Raw genomic sequence first — 24189 nt, 5'->3', positions numbered from 1 at the left:
ACAATTAACATGTGGAAATGCCCCAAAAACATACATGTGCTGACAATTCATCAGGTGAAGGAAGACTGAGACTCGAGCCCCTTTAAACAAAACATACTACTGCAATGGAGTGACCGATGCTAATACAGAACCGCTGGCCAGAGAGCGTGGCTACGCTGAGGCTGAAAATGTCACCAGGCTTCACGTAAAACTGCAACAAAACGACAAACAAGCGAAATTACACTCCCACAACAGACAGAAATATAGGGTTAGCTAACGCCATTTAGTTGTGTAGTTGTTTTTGCAAAACGGTGACAGTGGGTGTGTTGTGTTGCAGAGTTTAGCTCGGACTGTTCTGTTGGCACGCCTGTGTGTGTGTGTGTGTGTGTGTGTGTGGGTTGGTAAGTGTGTGTATGGGCAAGCATGCCTTTGTGTCTATCTATACTAGATTTAACAAGTGAAGTGTGAGCACTTGCCAAAACGCGAGCATCACTCACACACACACAAACTCACACACACAAACTCACACACACAAACACAACAGAGGACAGACACAAACCTCTGGGAATAGTTCCCAAATGGAGACTGAATCATTTGCATACGGAGCCCAGTAAATGATGTTCAAGTGCACTGACTATTCCCAGAATAAACTTTAATAATTGAAGACACTCCGCCTGCTTCCCAAATGGCTCACTACCCCCTAGTGCAATGCTGCTGACAGGGGCCCTATGAAGCAGGCACATGAAGGGAAAAGGGTGCATTTCCATTCACAGGAGCACACATGAGAAACATGGGAACAGTTTGACCCAAGGACGGGAGGGGGGAGTGTTGCCTTCTACATGCCGAAAACTGTCGGCCATGTTGCCTCGTCTTTTTCAGGCTCCCTTAGTGGCTTCACTGTTATTTATTCATCTGTTTGTTGGCTTGATGTTGTTAGAGGGCTGCTGCAGGAGAGGAGAGGAGAAAGGAGGAGAGGAGAAAGGAGGAGAGGAGACACAAGGAGAGGAGAGGAGAAAGAGAGGAGGAAAAGAGATGTTCTGTCTCTATTTTGTCCTCTGTTTCCTTCTCTCTCTGTCTCTCTTCATCTCCTCCTCTTTCCCGCGTGTCTCTCCCAGGCTTTAGTCCCCCTGAGATTAAAGTAAACACTACTTGAATTATAATCACACATTTCATTCCGATTTCATGCTTGGGGGATTTTTTTACTCATTAGAAGCGTGAGTTGTCAATCTCGCAGGATTCATCATGTTAACCTGGGCTGTCATTCTTGGGGGGTAGAAGGCGATAGCGACTGGGGCAGTCAGGACCATCTCTTGGAACCCGCCTTTCAAAACCACCCTCTTCAGATTCATGTGTGTGTGTGTGGGGGGGCTCCCGCTCACATTTAACTTGATTTTCTTTAGAAACAGTTTTCTATGCACGCTCCCACTGAATGTGTGTACATGCACCAATTTAAAGGTACACCGTATGCTACAGAATGGGAGGTACGTTTCAATGAAAGGAAATGATGTGAGAGGTTATGCATTCCTCTGAGGATATTTACAGCACAGGGAAGGTGTGTACACACATGCTTGTTTAACTACACACACACACACACAAACCATTTCTATCAACAGATGCACTAGGGGAGCGTGTGTGTGTGTCTGTGTGTGCGCAGTGCACCCTTGGCCAAGCCCATTCCCTTCCTGGCACCCGACTGGAGACAGCAACCCAATGGGCCCCAAGACCGAGTAGTGAACTATATAGTGCTAAAGAGTGAACCAATTAACCACAGAGGATCCATTAACACGAGACAAACCAACACCTCCCTCCCTCTCTCTCTCCTTCAAGACAATAACTAAGCCACTGTTTGTCATCTCTCTCTTCAAACACTGATTGACTAATTTTCACCCCAAAAGACGCCTTTTTGTAACGTGACACCCATAGGCTTATAGAATGTTCAAACATCTACACACATATCAGCTCCTCGCTGGACAATAAATCACAGCTGGTCTGCTCTCCTCCTCCACACACACACACACACACACACACACACAAACAAAGAATGCGTGTGAAAGTGAAAGTAGCCTAAGACCAGTTTAAAATGAAGTGATTAGGAATAAAGCTGGTCTTCACTAATTAGGTGTCTATTAAATACATTACCTGGAGGATAATGTACTCTGGAAAATAGTTTTTTTTTAAAACTGTGAGGAAGAGAGATGGGCAGAGAGGGACAAAGAGAGATGGGGAGAGTGATAGAGAAAGATAATGCCTATCAGAAATGTTTGTCCATTGTGTTCTCAATCAGCTTTATTTCAGTGGGAACCTTGTCATAACAGGATCACACAGAAACGTCCCTTACAATAACACACACACATTCATACACACACACACACACACACACACAGCCTTCTTACACAAAACATGAAGAGACTGAGCCCCCATTCACTAAAATTAATCTTTCATTTAATTTGATCCCAAATTCCACCAAAAGACTTGAAAGTGTTAATGACATTCACAGGAACCATCATTCACAGGAACCATCATTCACAGGTGTCCTGATGACAGGGAATGATTTAGAACGGGACAACGAGAGAGTTTAGCACCTCCACCGTTTCCTTTTACAACCCTCTTCTTTCTTTCGTTCTCCCTTTTGAAATTATTTATCATTTTAAATGTCAAATCTTCGGTTCGGTTTTCAAAAACAAATCCCTCGGTTTACATGCACACACGCACACGCACAGACACACGCACGCACACACACACACACACACACACGCACACGCACACGCACACACACATGCAAACGCGCACACACACACACACACACACGCACATGCACACACACACACACACACACACACCCTTATAGCTGAAATGTGTCTGAGGGACAGAGACGGGGGTTTGTCCAATTGTAATCATCAAATAGCATTCATCAGACCAGGCTGGGAGACTCTGACAAACAGTCACCACAGTAAGGAGGTCATTATGTATGCATGATTTAATCTGCAACTCATTAATATGCAAATGTATTCATATGTTAGTTACTAAATTAAAAATGCAAAGCAGGCCTTATGGTGATTCTGTGATTTCGGCACAAACAGAACATTTAAACATAAAAGGAAGGAGAAAAAGTAAAAACTTCCTCAAGTTGTTACTCTTTACTTTAAACGACTTGTTGCGTTAGACAGAAGCATATTTATATTTATGTACACACACACACATTATGTACATTAATATGCATGTGTATGTGTGTGTGTGTCTATGTGTCTTGGGCATCTGAACAGTAATTTAAGTCATGTTGTTCAGAGAGGACAAGTGATTGGATCTCAAACAACAATAGAAGCCAGTGCCTTCATCTGAGTCTGCACATAAAAGAACTGTGTGTGTGTGTGTGTGCATGTGTGTGTGTGTTCAGTATCAGATGCATTTTACACAGCTAAATGCTAGGCTTTGTTGCAGTAAAGCCCAAGTTTTCATTGCTAATTAGCACAAAGTCAAGGCATGCCTGCCTGTCTTTCTGGCTGCCTGTCTCTCTACCTGACAATCTGTCTGCCTGTCTTTCTGTCTGCCTGCCTGCTGGTCTATCTGTCTGCCTGCCAATCTGTCTGCCAATCTGTCTGTCTGTCTCTGTGTTACTGCCTGACTAACTTATAGTACCACTATCAACCAAATACTCTGCTCTGCCTCACCAGACAGGAAATAGAATACTGCTCTGCCCCACCAGACAGGAAATAGAATACTGCTCTTCCACCAGACAGGAAATAGAATACTGCTCTGCCCCACCAGACAGGAAATAGAATACTGCTCTGCCACCAGACAGGAAATAGAATACTGCTCTGCCTCACTCGACAGGAAATAGAATACTGCTCTGCCTCACTCGACAGGAAATAGAATACTGCTCTGCCTTACTCGACAGGAAAGAGAATACTGCTCTGTCTCACACGACAGGAAATAGAATACTGCTCTGCCTCACCAGAGAGGAAATAGAATACTGTTCTGCCTCACCAGACAGGAAATAGAAAACTGCTCTGCCTCACTCGACAGGAAATAGAATACTCCTCTTTTTAACAGCACAGGGGGAAACAAATCAGGTTCATGGTCACATAACTACATCTTAATTGGCAAACGTGACAACTAAAACATAGAAACTAATTCAGTCGGTTTTGGCCCAACGTCAGACAGACTGGACTAGCGCAGCGCCAATGTCAGCTATGCCGTCTCAGAGTCAGACCAGAGTCAGACCAGAGTCAGACCAGAGTCAGACCAGAGTCAGACCAGAGTCAGACCAGAGTCACAGATGCTTCATACGTCCCTGCCGGCTGCCCTGAGAGGTACTGGATGTAGAGACACCTGGGTCTCTGTTTACTCCTGTTAGCTGCTAGATCCACTCCTCTTCCTGGACATTATGAATAACAAATAAAATTGGATGCCAGAGCAAAACAACATGAGACTTTGTGTTGCCTCCCATTCTAGGAGAGGGAAAAGTATGAAAGGTTCCTGTGAGGTCAAGGTTTGAATACCTGCTGAGAAGACTACAGCCAGGTTCAGAGAGGACTCCCTCCCACCATGGAGAAACAAACCAAGAGACGCAGGAAGTCCTGGGCTGGGTTTGACTTATGTCGTGGTACTTCCCAAACACGTCCTCACGGGTGGTAGTCAGAGGGCCTGCTGGACTGACCCATAGACACATTTAAACAGTCCAGGCCTGGCGGGTCAAAGCAGAACCCTCTGGATCCTCCAGAGGAAATTGAGTCCATTTCCTTTATGTAGCTACAGAACGAGCCTATTGGTTAACACTGTGTGCCGTCTGCTCTGGGGGAGAATTCATGGGGACATTGCATTTCCTCCTACAATATTATGTGGGTGTGTGTAATTTAATTTGTTTAAATTTAGTTTTGTAAGGAAAGTCAGTTTAAATGAAGCTGCACTGAGAAACACGTAGATATGATATCAAAGAGTAAATACCACATCCATGTTAGAACAGCTACTTTGATTCATGGAAAAAAACGAAATTCTGTAAATGGGTGGTAATATGGCCTTAGTGTGCTTCACATGAAAGACATCCGGTTTGTTGAGGGGGGGAACCCTACAGAAATACAATGTTTGAAACCACAAAAGTGCAACAAAAAATATACATAAGAAAACAACAATTAATATATTTTTGTTACAGCCCAAGGATGACTTATTACTCAAAGCAAGAAGGAATTCAAACATGTGAATATCGTTGATGTCTTATATTTCACGCATTAGCAAGAGCTACGAACCGTTTCTATAACGCGCTGATGTACGTAAAATGGAAACATTTATATTAATTCTCTCTGGCAACACAAGGTATTCATCACTGTGTCACAGAGCGCAGAGAGCATTTCTCCTCTTGTTTTTGCAGCCAAATATGTGGTTGTGGAATGTGGAGTGAGAGAGGGAGAGCTTCAGCATCTGCAGCTTGTGGACAACAGTGGAATCTGGTTAAGAGCCGACAGCAACTCACAGAAACAAAAGTTCTCTTTGTACAGCCTTGTAAAAAAACAACTGCAGTATGTGCAACTCAACTAGTGACTAATTTAATTAGCAGAGTCAGACACTCACAAAATGGCCGTTCGCCGTGCGATCAGTCAGACACTGTGGCATGTTGGGGAGGCTCACAGAGAGAGGGAGAGAGAGAGAGGGAGGGAGGGAGAGGGAGGGACAATGAAGGTATCATTACATGAGAAAGGGGGAGAAAGGCAAAGGGGAGGAGTTGACAGGTGTTAGACAGACAGGTTTGGATGTTAGGTGGGCCGCACTCGCCTCCTTTCTCCTCTCTCCTCCCTTCTCCTCTCTCCTCCCTTCTCCTCTCTCCTCCCTTCTCCTCTCTCCTCTCTTCTCCTCTCTCCTCTTGGATAGTATTTCCACTTGTCGCCAGCAGGAAGAACCATTGGTTAACAAAATCCCACTGAATACATACAATCCCCTTCCTGTTTCCAATAATCAGTGTTTGATCACATACAGTAGAGAACTGGCAAACTGCTTTCAACAGGGAGCACATTTGAGGGTCTCGTGGACATAATCAAGCGCTGTGGTAGTTTTACACAGAGTGTTTTGTGAGCCATTAATATTTCTGTACTGTTTCCAGAGGGATTCGGCAAAACACACACACACACACATATACACACACACACACACACACACACACACAGCTGCTACTCTCGTTGTAGCCTTGAGTAAAACAATGACATCATAGTTTTGCTGGAGGACATGAGGTCATATAATGCTACATTCCCTTCCGGTACATTAAGTGACCCCCCCCCCACTCCATCAGATATGTAAGTTAAAAATAAACACAACATAGCAACCAGTGTCTTCTGAGCTGTGTGTGTGTGTGTGTGTGTGTTTCAACCTGTGCTGTTTACACCAGTTTTGCAAAACACCACTGACATTTTCAAAAGGTTTAAACATAGTCCAGGTAAGTTTAACTACGGAAAAATGAATGAATAAATACATCTCATTTGAATAAAGTCAAGGGATGTGAATAATGTAACTACTTCCAATAGATGACAGAGAGAGAGGGAGAGACAGGCAGAGAGAGAGACAGGCAGAGAGAGAGGGAGAGACAGGCAGAGAGAGAGAGACAGGCAGAGAAAAAGAGAGAGAGACAGGCAGAGAAAAAGAGAGAGAGAGAGGCAGAGAGAGAGGGAGAGACAGGCAGAGAAAGAGAGAGAGACAGGGAGAGAGAGAGACAGGCAGAGAGAGAGCTGAGAGGGTTGGAGAAAGACAGAGAGACAAAAGGGGATTAAACGTAAAGGACAAATGGACAGAAATGTAAAGACAGACACGGTTCAAAAGGTCCTTTCCATTTCGTATTTGGAAAAACCTGTGTGTCTGGGCCTCTAAGGACCATAGGATAAAGGCTCTGGACCTCTATGGAATGTATGATAAAGGCTCTGGGCCTCTATGGAATGTATGATAAAGGCTCTGGGCCTCTATGGAATGTATGATAAAGGCTCTGGACCTCTATGGAATGTATGATAAAGGCTCTGGGCCTCTAATGACCATAGGATAAAGGCTCTGGACCTCTATGGAATGTATGATAAAGGCTCTGGGCCTCTAAGGACCCTTCAGTGGGTTACAAGACTCCTCACCTTGAAGCATCAAAAAGACAGCAGGCAGACTCTCCTCTCTCCTCCCTTTCTCCTTCTCTCCCCACCACTCCTCTGCCCTCCCCTCCAATAGTCTCCACTCCTCTCCCCTTTACTCCTCTCCCCTCCTCTCCCCAGTTTCCCTACCTCCTCCATCTCTTATACCGCTCCTTTCCTCCAGTGCAAAACATGTCTAATAAAGAATTTTCATTTTGTCTTCAGTTTAAAAAAAAATTCTTTAAAATAATGGACATCCTTCTTAAAGTTAAAGTTGTACTAGATAATACCACTTGGTTTTAGAAAATATGCCTTAAATATCAAGTAATTTGTCGTGTTCCGCTGGCAGAATATTTCACTTGTTTCAAGCAAATATCTTCTCAAATATTGTTCCATGTTCTTATTTTATTAAAAACCCTTTTTGCAGGGCCCTCCTCTTGTACCTTGGGGTTGTGACCAAAAGTCGCCCCACTCCCCCTGCCTCCTTGTAATTCACCACAGAAAGACATCTGAACAACACACCTACAACAATGTTCTCCATCTCCGTTGACAACATTAACCCGGAGAACAACCTGGTTCCTTTCCTTGTCCCTTCAGGTCCTTTGCGGACAATGTTAAAACAACGTTCCTGTTTACTTGCTGTTGTTTCCCTTCTCCTCTTCCCTCGACCATGTGACTTTATTATGGTAGTGTGTGTGTGATTACAGGGGCCATGGTTGTATTAGGGTTGTATTAGGGTTGTGTCTAGCGGACCAGCTGGACTAGCAAACAATTAGGTTTACTGCTTGTCTGGGGAGAAGGGTAGGCACGCGCACGCACGCGCACGCGCACACACACACACACACACACATGCACAGTGAATTTTGGTCTCAGGTCTCAAGCTCCCATTGTCTGGAAATGTCGTAGCGCGACATATGCTAACAGCGTTAAAGAAACCACAGGAGCACAGTTAAAGACAGTAAACTATCCCAGAGAAAACACCTGCGCAGGACGTGCCTTCCTCAACACACATAAACTACCAATTAGTCATAATTAAAATAAAAAAAAAACATGGCTATTGTAAAGACACAAACCCTGTAGGAAACATAAAGACGCCGGTCACTCAGCCTAGACGGGACCTGAATTATTACACAAGTTTATTAATGAACGGTGTCGGGACAGACTAATGGTAAAAACAGAACAATTTGTCTGGGACAAAAGGTCCGGCATCTTCAGCCGGGCCCACCTACGGATCCTGGGGCACCCACATTAAAAGTGAAAAATGTCAGGCTGTTGAGAGTTCTTAACACAATCGGAAATGACCGGCTGAATAACAATGGAGGATTTTGTTGCGGATTGGAATGACGCGATTTCATATGGACCATCTAGACTTTGGCATTGCGACGCAGAGAGCTTAGTTGTTTGCAAAAGTACGTTTTGGGCTGTTTTAAGAGCGTTTGTTCACCATTGTTCACCAACATTATATATGCAACCGAGTAATTGGTAAAAAACCAAACATATTTTGATTATGCTAAATCAATGAACAAAATAGGTTAACGAAACACAATCTGCTATAATAATATAAATATATATAATAATATATATATATATATATATATATATATATATATATATATATATATATATAATAAAACCAGGATTAGAATGAAAGTACAATTTAATATAATATATAATTTAAATATTTAAACATCTTAATCACACACACAATTAGGATGTATGATTAGGACCAACAAATATTTTATAAAAAAAAAAGGTGTGTTTTCATATGATATCCCTGAGAATATTCCAGAGAGTCAGCCCTTTGTGACTGACCAGTTTACCAGCACACAGGGGAGAAGGCTGAGTGGAAGACATGGGAAACGATGCTGCAACGCCAAGACTAGACTGTAGGGGGCAATAAAGCACACAGAACGGTAAATCGCTCTAGTTACCATGGGATTCAATTCCTTCGGAGCATTCTACGAGACCCAAGTTCATCTAATTAATGTTCTCCACTTTAAACAATGTCAGATAGGAACTCACTGGATCTCAATCAGCAGTAGGCTGAAGGACCTGGATGGAGATCCAAGCCGGAGGTGAGACTCATACTAAAGGAAATCTATCAAACCTAATGTTATCTGATGAGTGACCTTATCCACTTGCAGTGCCTCCACTACACTGTCTGACACAGATTATAAACCAAAGTAAAAAAAAAAATATCATTAATGCATTTATCCAAAGGACATCAATCTATTGTTACAAAGGACAGGAAAATAACCAAAACATTCAACACGTCATAGATTCACAAGTGACGACGCAAAGATGTTTAACCTTTTAAATTCTACAACTTCTTTTGAAATGAATGTTTTAACTGAAAGTGTTTCTATCACCATTGAAACTGTATAGGTCGGTAAATGAGCATGTGCCAAGAGTTGGCACAAAACCTGCATGTTGCCTGAAACACACAGAAACCACAACTAAGGTCCGTTTAAAAATGGTGGCCTCCAAAACACTGACAAGCAAAACAAAATAACAGATTAGAAACTACATTCAGGGCACAAACTGCACCCCCCTAATGTGAACTCATTTTCTTTTGATTACCACATTATTTCAAGGCTTCTCTCTTGTGACAGCATAATTGTTTTTTAAGTAAATCAACTTTACTAACAAACACACTTTGGCATGAAATAATAAACTAATGGGATGCTACGAAAATAAAGAAAATTCCATTGAGGAGAAGATTTGAATATCCAAGGCTGGTTGTCCTACAAGCATTTTCAGGGGGAGATCAGTGTACATTAACTGTTTTATTTTTTTTACATAAAAAAGGTCACAGTCAACTTTGAAAACACATTGTACTTTAGGACTTCTTTAGTCATTTTGTAACTAAGGACATTGAAAAGTTGAAAATGTGTGTAATGCATATGGACACAATTTTTCACATTTGTGCTAATGATAAAAAATATATGCAACAAAGAACAAACTAAAATATTGTCCTAGTGTTAATATATTCATAGCTTTTTGCAGCTATTATATATATATATATATGTATGTATGTATGTATATATGTATACAGCTGGAAAATATTCTTAGAAGGAAATCAGGGAAACACGCAAGCAATATCTATCTAATATCTAATATTGTGCAGTAAAAATGTAACTGTGTTTTTATGTGTTAAAATTAGAAATACCTGTCAATTATATTAATACAAATTTATTTTATTCAAAAATATATATATATTGTAAAATTGTACAGGGTATCTATACGTGTATGTGTCTACATATTATTATTAAAGTCTAATTGTTAGGTATACCAGACTTTAAATTCACTGATTGAATAACAAAAATTAAAAGTAAACATAATTTGTTTACACGTTACACTGCCAGTAACTTTACAGGAACAAAAAATACATTCTGGGCATTCTTTTCTATTGACCTGAGTATGTTTTATAACTTGCAATGATTTAATATTTAATATGCAAACATCCCCTGCTTTTATTGATTGGATAAAATTCCCAGTTGAAAATAAATGGTATTGCATTGTCATATAATTTATCCATACCGGCAAATGTGGGATTATAGCTAAGGTTCTTGGCAATCTCTGGTGAACAAAGACATGCATGAAACACAGCTGTGCCATTTACCAAATTCTAGTGGGCGAATATGCTTGACATCTAAACAAAAACCTTCCCAGAAATAGAAAAAAGTCAAACGTATCAAAAGTACTAAATAATGTCAGAAAGAAAAAGCAGAAAATGGACAGAATACGTACAGTTGGAGATGTAGAATTAACAGCTCTAGGAAATGCCAAATGAATGAACATGTCAAAGCAATCTCAGGCCAAAAAGCCTTGCAACCAAAACATTACTCAGAACAACTCGGACGTATTCTCAGGAAATCCCCCGCAAGAGACCAGAAACACCTGTCCGAATGTTCCACGACAAGACGTCCACATTCAAACGGCCAAGTCTTCATCTGTGTTCTACATAATACATTCCACATGTATCTACAAACTGGAATACCTATCCCTAACAGCCGTCCAGGCATAACAAAACACGGGCAACATCGGCTCCTCGCATTCTTCTCCATTTCTCCTGTGTTCCGGGGTATTTCTCTGCAGCAAGGGAAACGGAGAACAATGCGACCGAGCCCTTGAGACGCTCCGTCACCCACAGAGCTAAGAGACGGCAGCAAGGGCCTCACGACACACCATAACTTTTAGGATCATTCACTTCAAATTAAGGGGCTGTGTACAATAGCATTATCCACCACTATGGCCTCTCTAGGGCCGAACAATAAGTCACCGTTGTCTATAGACGGGCAAAATACCACTCGCCTTTAAAACAGTACATAGGCAAAAACAGGGGACTTCTGAACTGCAATTAAATGATAGCTTGTGTCAAATGTAGGACAGAAAAGTTCCCAATCATTATGGGAATGGGGGGGGGGTTATGGTATAGACTTCCAGGAAAATGGACAACTCTGTGAGTGTGATTACCACAAGGCACAGTTCAAAACGGCAGCAAAATCTAAATTAAAGAAAGACTTACTGAGGATGGCAAACCGGGAGGAACCTTCCGGACTTTCTTTGTCTGGACCTCTGGAACACAGAAAAGACACATACACACACAGTTTGTGTCACACTCTGACAACCTTGAAAATGTTCAACATCAAACAGACCTGAGAGCACACATTAGTGTGTGTCTCCTGGTACCAGACGAGGCTCGCACGCACCACCTTGAAAAGACTGCTTCACCCGATCTAACTACACAATTTTACCCATAATGCATTTATAACAAAACAAACAGAAGAGAGAAAAAATTATCCTTGATAAAATACCCACCTGTTAATGTATTAAGCAAAGGAGAGAGGGATACTTTCTATATACACATTTAATAATAATAAAAAAATATATATATATTTTTAGAGAAATGAAATATATATATATATTTCATTTCTCTATTTTGGGGGTGAGACATTAGTAGAAATGAGGGGGACAGTTTGCCTGGAGGCTTCACAGGCCTGATGACCCCTCATAGCCGACCCTCTAAAGTCCTGACATACTATCACTTCATCTGTATTTCCCTTCAGACCTCCCACCCCTTCAGCGACCACATTCCCTCCACCGACTTCCTTTCATCGCGGAAAACACAATACAACAACAATAACAACTCCAAAAGCGATGAGAGTTGAAATCAAAAGTGAGAGTTAATAACTCATCCACGTATGAACGGGCTTCAACATTCAGACATCGACAGGTCAGTGTGGATACATCACATTCGCCAAAACACTCATGCTAAGACGCTCTGTCGTGTTCCTGTGGTGGCAAGGCCACGTTACGGGCACAGCAGTCCAGAGATCCGCCTGTCGGCCGCGGCACACAGAGAGCAGGTGTCCCCGACCACCACGGACACCCACGGACCCTCGAGAGGCAGGGAGGAGGAGAAGGAGGAGGAGGAGGCTCACCCATGTTGTCGCTATGCAGGGGCCTCCGGCGGGGGTTGTTGCTGTAGTGCTGGTAGTACTGGGAGCCGGGCTTGGTGGGCGACACCGCGCCGGGACTGCCCATGCCCATCTCTGCCGCCAGGAGACTGGGCTGAAACCAACAGGACACGCAGGCGTTAAAACTCACCTCACACGGCCCGCAGGCAGAACAGACAGAACAGACATCACTGGCCACAGGGTGAATTAACCAAACCTTCGCGGTGTACTCTGACAGAGGAGCATCTCAGGAAACTACATTACCCACACAATTCCTGAACACCGCATTCATTAAATGACCAAATTATGCAAAAAGTTTTGTTTGGTAGAACAGCGCTGTGCATTGAAATTAGGGACAGACGTTCCAAGTTTCAATGCTGAGAAAATGAGGACAGGACATTAAAACAGACAAATAATCACACATGACAAACTGTTTGAAGATAATTAAAATAAATTCAATGACATGGCTAAAATACTTGGTGTGAGGGTTTTAAGTTACCTTTTGCAAAATTCTAAATACGAGCTAAAAGGTAAACATTATTTAAAATGTACTTCAGAATCACAATCCAAATTAATAAATTCACTTTGTACAAAAAAAAAAACAGTACATTTTTCAATCAGCTTCTCTAACAACTTGCAACAACAGGTGGAACCAAGACATCAGCTTTAGGAGAACGAGAACCAAACGGCTCCATATCAGATTCAGGAAGTAGTCCGTCAAACAGACCCACCACGACACCTAACCTGACAGCTCCCTGTCTGACACAAAGTAACCAGTAGACACCTGTGAAAGAGGTCCACTTACCACAAGCAGTCATCCTATCTCCTGGTTAAACACTGCCCTGCAAACACGCTTCACCCAGTCAAGATAAATAATTCACCAACAACAAGCCGGTTCATGTTTTAGGTTTTTACATTTTTATCAGAGAGAAACGAGAAAAAGGAAAAGAAAAACTACAGACGTCCTACAATTTTCCCTGCTCGGCGATGAAAGCGGTGCGTCGCCTTCCGCGAGAGACTGTAACAGCACAAGAAACTTTACGGACAGACTTGGAAGTTCAAACTTCCCAGCGACTGAACTAATTAGTGTAGTTTATAAAGTGGAGAAAGTGTTTGCCCTGATCTGAATTCCAATCAGTGAGCCTCTCACAACAGACTTATACATGCTTTGCCAGACTCCATTCACATGCTAAACAGGCTAAATAGGCCAATTACAGGACTGTTCTTGGGTCCCTGTTAACCGTCTGTAGCTCGAATGGGACCCTATTCCCTTCAAAGTGCACCACAATCAACAGGGCCCTGGTAGAGAGTAGTTCCCTATTAAGGGAAAAGGGGGTCATTTGGGCGGACCCCCGCGGCGGGACTAGAACCGGACCCAGACTCTGGGTCCTCAGGCTGCTAAAACAAAAGGACCCTTGTCGTAAATAAAGTCACTACCCTTCCCCCTTACTACCCCATGTGGCCTTGACTAGAACCCCATTTGGGGGGAATATGGGGGGCTGTGGGGTTGACACTGGGGGGTGAAGGGTTTTGGCTGGCTAAAACAAAAGTGTCCCATTGTCTACGACGCATTTTATCACGCCAGTGTCGCCCCGGTAACCCGGCAACTCGGTGGCAGTAACATTCTCATGCCCATACCCGCCCCCCCCCCCACCACATCTCAGAGCTGACGAGCTGTTGATCCCAGCTGGCTTCTAGCGGCTGATATTAACCAAGATAAATGACTCGCACCTGAACAGAGAAGCGAGAGAGAAGGAGAGAGAAAGGGAGTGGAGCAACCCTGTGAAGGGTTAATTTCTAACACTTTCACTACATCCTAAATGGCACCCTACGGCCTATTTAGCACGGCTCTGTTGACCAGAGCTCATATAGTATCGTATAGGACGTCGTTGGGGACATCTCACTCCATGCCTGCTTGGCCGCCAAATGATGATTACCACAAGGAGAGGACATTAAGGTAATTGACAAATACATTTTATTTATTTTTTTAAATACCACTATAAAACAAAAGCCAAAAACAGGTGCAAATAGTCTGAAGCTACCCCAAATAAATAATGGAAGCCTACTAAAAAGTGAAATACATCAGAGTGAGATTTTCTCCGGATGGTAATCCCAGGAGGAGATGTGACTGTGTGGAAGTGGAGAGGCCGTGTAGCACTCCCTGGGCGCCTGCAGGTCTTCATCTTCATCATCACCATCACCAGGCCTATTAACTCCCCCAGAGACGGGGGATCTTGTGGACCCATGCGCGTCTCCGCATTCAGGAGGTCAGAGGTCACTTTCTAAAGAAATGCTAACTAGCTTTAGCACAGTGACTGGCAGTCTACAGGAAAAATACACTCCCCAGTCACGCTGCTACCGCCACTTAGAACTTGTCCTGACACTAAAATGCTAATTCCATCAAACTGCACGCAGAGACAAAACAATCTTCAACGTGACCTCAGACAACATCCGAGGGCTGGGATTGGTTGATCAACATCTGGGGCAGTGCTTAACAAAAGGTCCAATTGGTACTAGAACCGGTGGTGGGAAAACAAGTCTCAGAAAGTGTTGTGATTGTGTGTGTGTGTGTGTGTGAATGTGTGTGTGTGTTTCTGAGTGTGTATTATATTATCCAGCTGTTCCACAGTGATCACGTTTGGACCATCCAGCTGGAGTCTCGGGGGGGGTGGAGATACCTCGTCCTGGCTGCCGAAGCCACTACACACACCGGACTCATCCCCTCTTCATTCATCTCCCCCCCCTCACCCCATTCCTCCCCCGTATACCCCTCTGGAGGTTGGGAGGAAATTGATGACATCTGAGGGTTCTCTCCAGTCATGCGAGGGTGGGGTGGGGGAGAGAGAGAGAGGAGAGGGTGAGGTGGGGGAGTCGGGGGTACACATGAAGGAGTCATTAATTATGAGGAAGTGCTGGCGAGGCATGAAGCACCTGCACACTGGCTACAGCTGACAAAAACACACACATAAGACACAGACACACAAACACACACACAGACAGACACACACACACACACAGACACATACACACAAACACACACACACACAGACAGACACATACACACAGACAGACACATACACACACACACACACACAGACAGACAAACACACACAGACAGACAGACAGACAGACACAGACAGAGACACACAGAGACAGACCAGAAACATACATGCCTATACATGCCCCATCAAAGGATGCTGCTATAGGATGGTGGTACAGGACAGTAGCTGGTATATGATGGTGGTATAGGACAGTAGCTGGTATATGATGGTGGTATAGGACAGTATCTGGTATAGGATGGTGGTATAGGACAGTAGCTGGTATAGGATGGTGGTATAGGACAGTAGCTGGTATAGGATGGTGGTATAGGACAGTAGCTGGTATAGGATGGTGGTATAGGACAGTAGCTGGTATAGTATGGTGGTATAGGACAGTAGCTGGTATAGGATGGTGGTATAGGACAGTAGCTGGTATAGGATGGTGGTACAGGACAGTAGCTGGTATAGGATGGTGGTACAGGACAGTAGCTGGTATAGGATGGTGGTATAGGACAGTAGCTGGTATAGGATGGTGGTACAGGACAGTAGCTGGTATAGGATGGTGGTATAGGACAGTAGCTGGTATAGGATGGTGGTACAGGACAGTATCTGGTATAGTATGGTGGTATAGGACTGTAGCTGGTATAGGATGGTGGTATAGGACAGTAGCTGGTATAGTATGGTGGTATAGGACAGTAGCTGGTATAGGATGGTGGTATAGGACAGTAGCTGGTATAGGATGGTGGTATAGGACAGTATTGGGTATAGGATGGTGGTACAGGACAGTAGCTGGTATAGGATGGTGGTACAGGACAGTAGCTGGTATAGGATGGTGGTACAGGACAGTAGCTGGTATAGGATGGTGGTACAGGACAGTAGCTGGTATAGGATGGTAGTACAGGACAGTAGCTGGTATAGGATGGTGGTACAGGACAGTAGCTGGTATAGGATGGTGGTACAGGACAGTAGCTGGTATAGGATGGTGGTACAGGACAGTAGCTGGTATAGGATGGTGGTACAGGACAGTAGCTGGTATAGTATGGTGGTATAGGACAGTATTGGGTATAGGATGGTGGTATAGGACAGTAGCTGGTATAGGATGGTGGTACAGGACAGTAGCTGGTATAGGATGGTGGTATAGGACAGTAGCTGGTATAGGATGGTGGTACAGGACAGTAGCTGGTATAGGATGGTGGTATAGGACAGTACTGGGTATAGGATGGTGGTATAGGACAGTAGCTGGTATAGGATGGTGGTACAGGACAGTAGCTGGTATAGGATGGTGGTATGGTAAAGTAGCTGGAAAGCTTGGCGGCAGTAAAGTGAGTGGTGGTCTCGGCCCACTGATCATAAGGAGTGTTCACACGTGCACAGAAACCCCCTCTTCAGTGACTGCCCCCCTCCTGTTACCCAGCACCACCCTCCAGATCAGTTCAAAGCGGTTTGCCTTAATTAGCCATCACGCTTGGGTTGAGGAATAAATAGCAATAATTTAAGAACACTTATACCAGAATCAGACAGTACATTACACCTCGCAATATCTGTCATCTTTCCTAACCAATTAAAATAGCACAGGCAGAGCAAAGACAAGGAGAGGACAAAGACGGATAGAAAGACAAAATGAGCGAGAGAAATGGAGAAAGAGAGAAAAGACTGAGATCAATATGCAGTCATAGACAGGCAGGCTTGAAAACAGGTAGTACACACTAAGAGGAAACGGCTGAGCAGTTAGGACCCTCACAGTTAGGACCCTCACAGTTAGGACCCTCACAGTTAGGACCCTCACAGGTGTCTTCCAACTCACTGACAGCTGTACTGGAAATATGTTTGCCGGCGTAGGACAAACAGTGCGGACACTGCCACTTTGAAGGCCAATATCTACAGGGCTTGAGGACGAAGATCACATGTGAAGAACACTGAAGCATCATTAGGGCAACCAGGGTCTGAGAAACTACAGCATCTCATCCACCACTCAGTACACTAACTGTCCTATTACTGGCCAGAGTAAGAGCAGGAAGCAGGAAGTAACCTTTGCGTTAGTCTCCACCTCCTCAGGAAGTAACCTTAGCATCAGTCTCCTATACTTAAGGATGTAATTTGATTATTTCGAATTCTATAACACAACAGGATGTGGAGAAAATGAAGGGCCCAGAATACTTTCTGAAGCCACCAAAGATCCATACCTGGATGCAAACATGTGAAAGAACCCCGCCTGGGACTAACCGCTCTGCAGACAAATGTAGAGGAAATGGATCAAAGGTGTGTTTATACAAAACTAATCAGGCCGTTTTAACAATAAAACACACCCACCCTTAAAACACACCCACCCTTAAAACACACCCACCCTTACACCACACCCACCCTTAAAACACACCCACCCTTACAACACACTCACCCTTAAAACACACCCACCCTTACAACACACCCAACAATAAAACACCCACCCTTAAAACACACCCACCCTTACACCACACCCAACCTTAAAACACACCCACCCTTAAAACACACCCACCCTTAAAACACACCCACCCTCACTCCTTTGTTTTACGGCCATGCTAGCGCATCAGGAATAGTTTACCCCTTTTACACAGGAGAGCAGAATGCACATACAGACACAGACACCAACACACGCACACGCACACGCACACACACACACACACACACACACACACACACCCAGCACAGGGGTGACAGCCACCCAGCTCCTCCTGACAGCTCCTCTCTGCTCCCCATTCAGCGCCAGATGTTCCTCCGTTCTACTGTTTGATGCAGAGACATCTGAAGGGGAGTGGGTTAACACCAGTCAGCCAGTCAGTCAGTCAGGAAACATGTCAGTCAGTCAGGAAACCTGTCAGCCAGACAGTCAGCCAGTCCGTCAGGAAACCTGTCAGTCAAACAATCCGTCACAAAGCTTGTCAGTCAGCCAGGAAACCTGTCCGTCAAAGAATAAGTCAGCCATTCAGTCAGGAAACCTGTCAGTCAAACAATCAGTCACAAAGCTTGTCAGTCAGCCAGTCAGTCAGGAAACCTGTCAGTCACACAATCAGTCACGAAGCTTGTCAGTCAGCCAATCAGTCAGCCAGGAAACCTGCCAGTCAATCAGTCAACCAGTCAGTCAGGAAACCTGTCAGCCAGCCAGTCAGTCAAACAATCAGTCACGAAACTTGTCAGTCAGCCAATCAGCCAGCAAGTCGGTGAGAAAGACAGAAAATCAGTCATCCACCCTGTCAGTCAGTCAGCCAGCATGTCAGTCATCCACCCTGTCAGTCAGCCAATCAGTGAGACAACCAGCCAGCAAGTCAGTCATCCAGTCACTTACACTAGTCTGAACTCTGAACACATCACACCAAATTAAGAGGTTTCTTAATTGTATGTTAGTAACATTAAAATATTGACTTTTCTATCTGTATCCTAAAACCGTTCTGTGCAGGAGATATGAGGGCTTTATACCTATCAGAAACAATATGTTTGAACCCACCCAAGCAAATACCTGACAAGGAATATTTCTTCCTGTCTTCTCTAAGATGTTGTAATTATGTAGAAAAATAAAAAGAATCCAACATTATAAGCCAGGGTTACAGGTAGTTCTGGGAGAGTTGCAAAAAGCCCACAACATTAAACTTAAATGGTTGCAAACAGCCATCATGATAGAAGGTAAAGAAATCTTTTACCTTCATAATTCTACAAAGTCCCTGGAGGAAATGACAAACTATTTAACAGAGTTTTAAGCAAGTATTGTGATCCATAACAAAGTAAGAGAATGTGTATATTTATGCCGGCAGATTCGATGTGTCTAAATTAGGCCAGATCATCTCCTGGGAGGGGCTGCAGAAGATCTGAAGAGAATGGAAAGCAGCTGTTGACAATCAACATCATTCCACACACACACACACACACACACACACACACAAACCGACAAACACACACACACACAAATGGACAGCACGAATGCACGTGGTAAACACTCACATACACACATAACACACACACACACACATTGCAGAAATAAACAGGCAGAATAATACTGACAATAATATGAGAGGAGTTGAGCTACTCTCCACTTCCACACACACGGACAACAGAACATATCTCTGGAATTCCAACGTCTATCAACGAAAATCTCAGAGAACGTTGAAGGGTGAAAGAAGAGAATTGATCCCAGAGACCCACTGATCCACTGGAACTAAAGTCCCTCTATTATCTACTGATAACAGAGATCCACTGTTGCGTGCCCCACTAATACAGTTCTAGAAACAACTGTCTCAGGTCCGTTGGTAACATGTGGTTCTCCATTCACCACATTGTGGAACTCATCTCTAAAAATCAAGAACCTGCTAATTCATCTAAAACTAACAACTACATTTTGACAATCACTGAATTTTCATATGATATGACAATGGCAGGCCACCATAGCAAACCAGTTCTAGCTAGCCGTATCTAATAGCTAGCTTGTTTGATATTCATTATTGACTGTGTGATCGGACACTGATAACATCCATAAGTATTAGATACTAGTTAGCACTAGCACCTAGCTATTTTTTAAATAAATGTTAGTATTCTAGTCAGTAGGCTTGATCATTTACGTTCAGCAGGTAGTACATTTGCTCAAAAAGAAGGATTTTGCATCAGAATTGGGTCGGACTAAATAAGTCTCCTTTGACATTAAGGGGGGCTTATTAGGCTAAACCACTGTTAACTTGTTTTTAAAGATTCAAAAGACCAGTGTGGTCTCTGGAGTTCCAGCAGTCGATGCTGCAGATTCCAGCGCTCACATACCCTGGAGACTGGGGTGGAACGAGGCCCAATGCCCTTTTAGCAAAAAAATACGTATTCTCCATCTTTCCACTTTCCCAACAAACCAAAATTTTAAAATGACCAAAAAACCCAAAATAAAGCGTAGTGTAGCCAGACTAACTGGAGTACCGTAAGTATTAGCCAGTTATCAGACACTTGAGTGCAAGACAATACCAGCGTTCTTCTCATTTAAAGTCAAAGGTTCGGACACACCCATTCACTATCACAGGTCATTGCTGACTACGCCCGACAGTACATTTAGGACTGACAGGAGAGATAACAATGCTCTGAATTTAGCGGATGGAGGTGTTTTTCCTACTCCACCCATCACCCACCACTTCCTCATCTCCAAGACCCAACAGTCACCTGGCAACCTGCCCCAGAAATATCCTCTGCAGTAATAGGCTGTTTGTTGTCAGGTGTGTTGACGCCCTGACACTCCTGTCACCAGGCTGACACACCTGTCACCAGGCTGACCCGACCAAAGCCAGGCAGAGATGGATGAAACATGAACGTCAGTATTCACCTCACCACACCTGGCCACAACAGGGAATCCAAATGGCCACAGACATCTTTCCGTCAAATTCTGGAACGCTTTTACAAAACGCTTAAATTTGTTCAGTCACACGCCTGAAAATGTAAAGATAAATGTATAAATATTTCCCATTTATTGGCATTTCTGAGGAGTGTAATCACACCCCAGGGAATATTTGTGAGCCCGGAAGCAGGAACATGATCATGTTTCATCAACAAACCAGGGAGCATTACGATGTGAGGTGAACCACCATATTCATTTAACTGTACTGAAAATCACCTAGACTTCAACCAGTTAAAGTGACCGTTGGCTAACATTGTTATAACATTGGTAAATGAGAGTTCTAGCTAACAACCACTGCATCCAAAATAGGTACGGTGCAAAGAAAAGAACAGGATATTAAAGCCCCTTTGTTCAAAAGACTTAACACCCAAATGTTATTTTCCCCATGACGGTCAGTGTTCAGGTTCTTATCGGTTTGACGTGAACATCGAACTGGACAACACAGTGTCTTGGCAAGCGCCTCGTACGGGAGACTATTCTAAGAATCCACTTCCCAGTTCTAATTCCTAAGGCTGGGAAAGCAAGAGCACATTAATTATCAACTAACAGTTTATCCGGGGAATGTGCGAAATAAGGAATCTGAGCGAAGAGAAGGAGTCGGTGGGATGTGTTAGTTTTTCCTCCAAAAAGAGGTACCCTATCCCCTACTCAATGCTCTATCTAGCACACTATGAAGGGGGCAGGGTGGCCTTTGGGATGCAGGGTTTGTGATTGGTAAAACAGGATGCTGTGTTGGAGTTAATTCAATGAACAGCAGGTGAACCAGGAAGTGGAGGATTATGGCATGTCATACTGACATTCACAATGTGTGTGTGTGTCATTTGATCACAAAATCCAACCTCCTTCACACACCTACCAGGCCTTTTTGATGCTCAGCTTTTAACAAGGGGCAATTAACACTTCAACACAAGTTAACGTGAGAAGATAGGCGCTCGCTGGGAAGTCAAGCATCACAATGAAATAAGTGGAATAATCACATAAAACTTAATTCATAAAACAATTCAAACAACAAAAGTGCAGAAGGTGAGAAGTGCTTACATTTATTTTTTTCTTCTTCTGGCAGACGAAAATAGAACCATGAACAATAACCGAAGTAGGAAAGGAAGTCTGTAGAAACATTCCACTGTTTCACAAGAGCATTTCATTATAGACAATATGCTAACAATGAAAAGTTACCAGTCCCAGAAGAAAAAAGAATACCTGTACGCCTTTAGCCTGAGAGAAGCTTTGAAAAGTTAGCTTGTTAGACACTGTTAAGAACAATAAGTTAGGATTAGATTCAATCCATTCACTTCTGGAACAACCAATCCAACAGCTCTTTAGAGAGACTATAAAGGAATCGGTATTCACCTTTTAACTTTCAACTCACAACTACTGTTTGCAGCTGTCTTTGATGAAACCCTTTATTTTCAAGCAATGTTTGCCCATTTGAAAGGACTTAAAAAGCAGTAAATCTCCTCAACGTACTCTGTGAACTCCAGGACCAGGTAAAAAAATTCTAAATAGCTTAAAGTTTAATAGCTTTAAGTCTGTTATTGGTAAAAATAAAAGTCTCTGTGCTGGAAATGAGTTGCTGTCAACTGACAGCAGCGATGTCCAGTTCCCTCAGTCACCTGTTCTTCCAGCCTATACTGACCAGAACACACACACACACACACACACACACACACACACACACTCAAAGCAGTGTTATTACTGGTACTGATGAGCTCTTTAAACCGGTCACATTTCTCAGAATTTTCGTAGGACACACCCACCAAAACGACCACCCAAACTACCCACGCAAACTTTATCCCCCCTGCAGAAAGAAATCACAAGGGACACACACGTCACACACGCCCACACACCCTTCGGTAAACAGGTCCCAGACAGAAACCTCTCACTAGAACTGCATGTGTGTGTGTATGTGTGTGTGTGTGTGTGTGTGTGTGTGTGTGTGCGTAGCAGTCAACAATGGCCCCCAGCACACCAACACATTCCAAAGATATTCCCACAACATTCCTAGCTGGTGATATTCAAGTACCGATGTGATATGAATGAACACCAATCCAACACGCTGCCGTGTCAAATAATGTCCAAAACAGGTGGTGGAATCTACTAAGTCAAATAAATAACTGATTCATGGATGTAGACCATGTAAGACAGGACTGATAGGCAGAGTGATAACTAACTCGCAGGCTGACTCATAAATGACACCCTATTCCCTCGGTAGTGCACTGCATTTCACCAGGGACAAGAGGGTTCTGGTAAAAAAGCGGTGCACTATTAAGGCAGTAGGGTGCAATTTGGAATGAAGCCGCAGTCTCCAAAATCCATTTTGAATCAAAAGAAATCCACTTAGTGCTTTTGCTATTTCTAAGACGGGGAATAAGACATCCAACACCTCCGTGGATAATATTACAAGGATATCCAGGCACACCCCAAATCTGAACTCTTTTTAAAAGATGCACATTCAACTGGCTGGCTGAGGAGCGTCCACACACCTGCACAAGAATGGACTGACTGTAATTGGGTGCAGAAATGACCCCAAAAAACGCTGCCAGTAACACCAGGATGGAACATGACATAGCAACACAGTTCACACTTCACCGTCAATGTTCCCTTCAAGGAACCCTTAATAACAAACACATGGTTGTCTCTGGTGGGTGAAGAAACAAGAAATATGAACAATGATTTATATTTATGTGGATTTGGTTAAATTCCACCGAGGGAATCTCACTCCAGAGAAGGATGAGAAAACAGAGAAGACACTATCGAGACACTGAGCGATACAGAAGCCATGCGCTTAACCTTTATTTTTATAATTCCTTTTTTACTGTGTGAACTTGGCTAATGAGAGTACCAGCCTATCAACCCTGACGAGGTCTCTGCCAGCTGACAGGGAGGAAAAAAAGGGAACAGAGGAAATGATGAAGATTCGTGTTAGTGTGAGAACACATCAGTCTGGCAGCGACCATCATTTCCTCTGCTAAGCACGCGCACACACACACACACACACACACACACACACACACACACACACACAGAGCTGGGCTGAACCCAGAGAGCTGTGCTGCCTGTAAATATTTGACCCACCATCCAGGCACATAGCTAACATACTTCACATAGCAAACTCACATCCACCGAACACTTTCACAGCGGAATCCAGCCTCTCAGGGCACCTCCACAATGACACCCTACACACTACAAAGGCACCCGATGAAGTGCACTTGGCTGCCTGGTGAATGGGC

At 43.6% G+C, this 24189-nt stretch overlaps 1 protein-coding gene across 17 annotated transcripts in view; it reads right to left on the bottom strand.

Moving 5' to 3' along the window:
• The window catches only part of LOC105020523 (transcription factor 4), a 167429-nt gene that overhangs the window by 57372 nt on the left and 85868 nt on the right, over nt 1-24189 (bottom strand). For 16 of the 17 annotated variants that reach the window (XM_029117083.2, XM_034290132.1, XM_034290136.1 and 13 more), the window contains 2 exons: nt 12515-12644; nt 11599-11648 (listed from right to left, as the gene is read on the bottom strand). In XM_029117083.2, coding sequence (XP_028972916.1) covers nt 11599-11648; nt 12515-12644 — 180 coding nt within the window. Of the gene's footprint in view, nt 1-11598; nt 11649-12514; nt 12645-13334; nt 13586-24189 lie in introns of those variants that run through there. The other variant, XM_029117090.2, reaches the window with a different exon arrangement.

Source organism: Esox lucius, chromosome 23 (assembly GCF_011004845.1).
Source record: "Esox lucius isolate fEsoLuc1 chromosome 23, fEsoLuc1.pri, whole genome shotgun sequence".
Taxonomy (NCBI): Eukaryota; Metazoa; Chordata; class Actinopteri; order Esociformes; family Esocidae; genus Esox; species Esox lucius.
The sequence above is the reverse complement of the archived record's forward strand: the minus strand, read 5'-3'. Positions and strand labels throughout refer to the sequence as shown.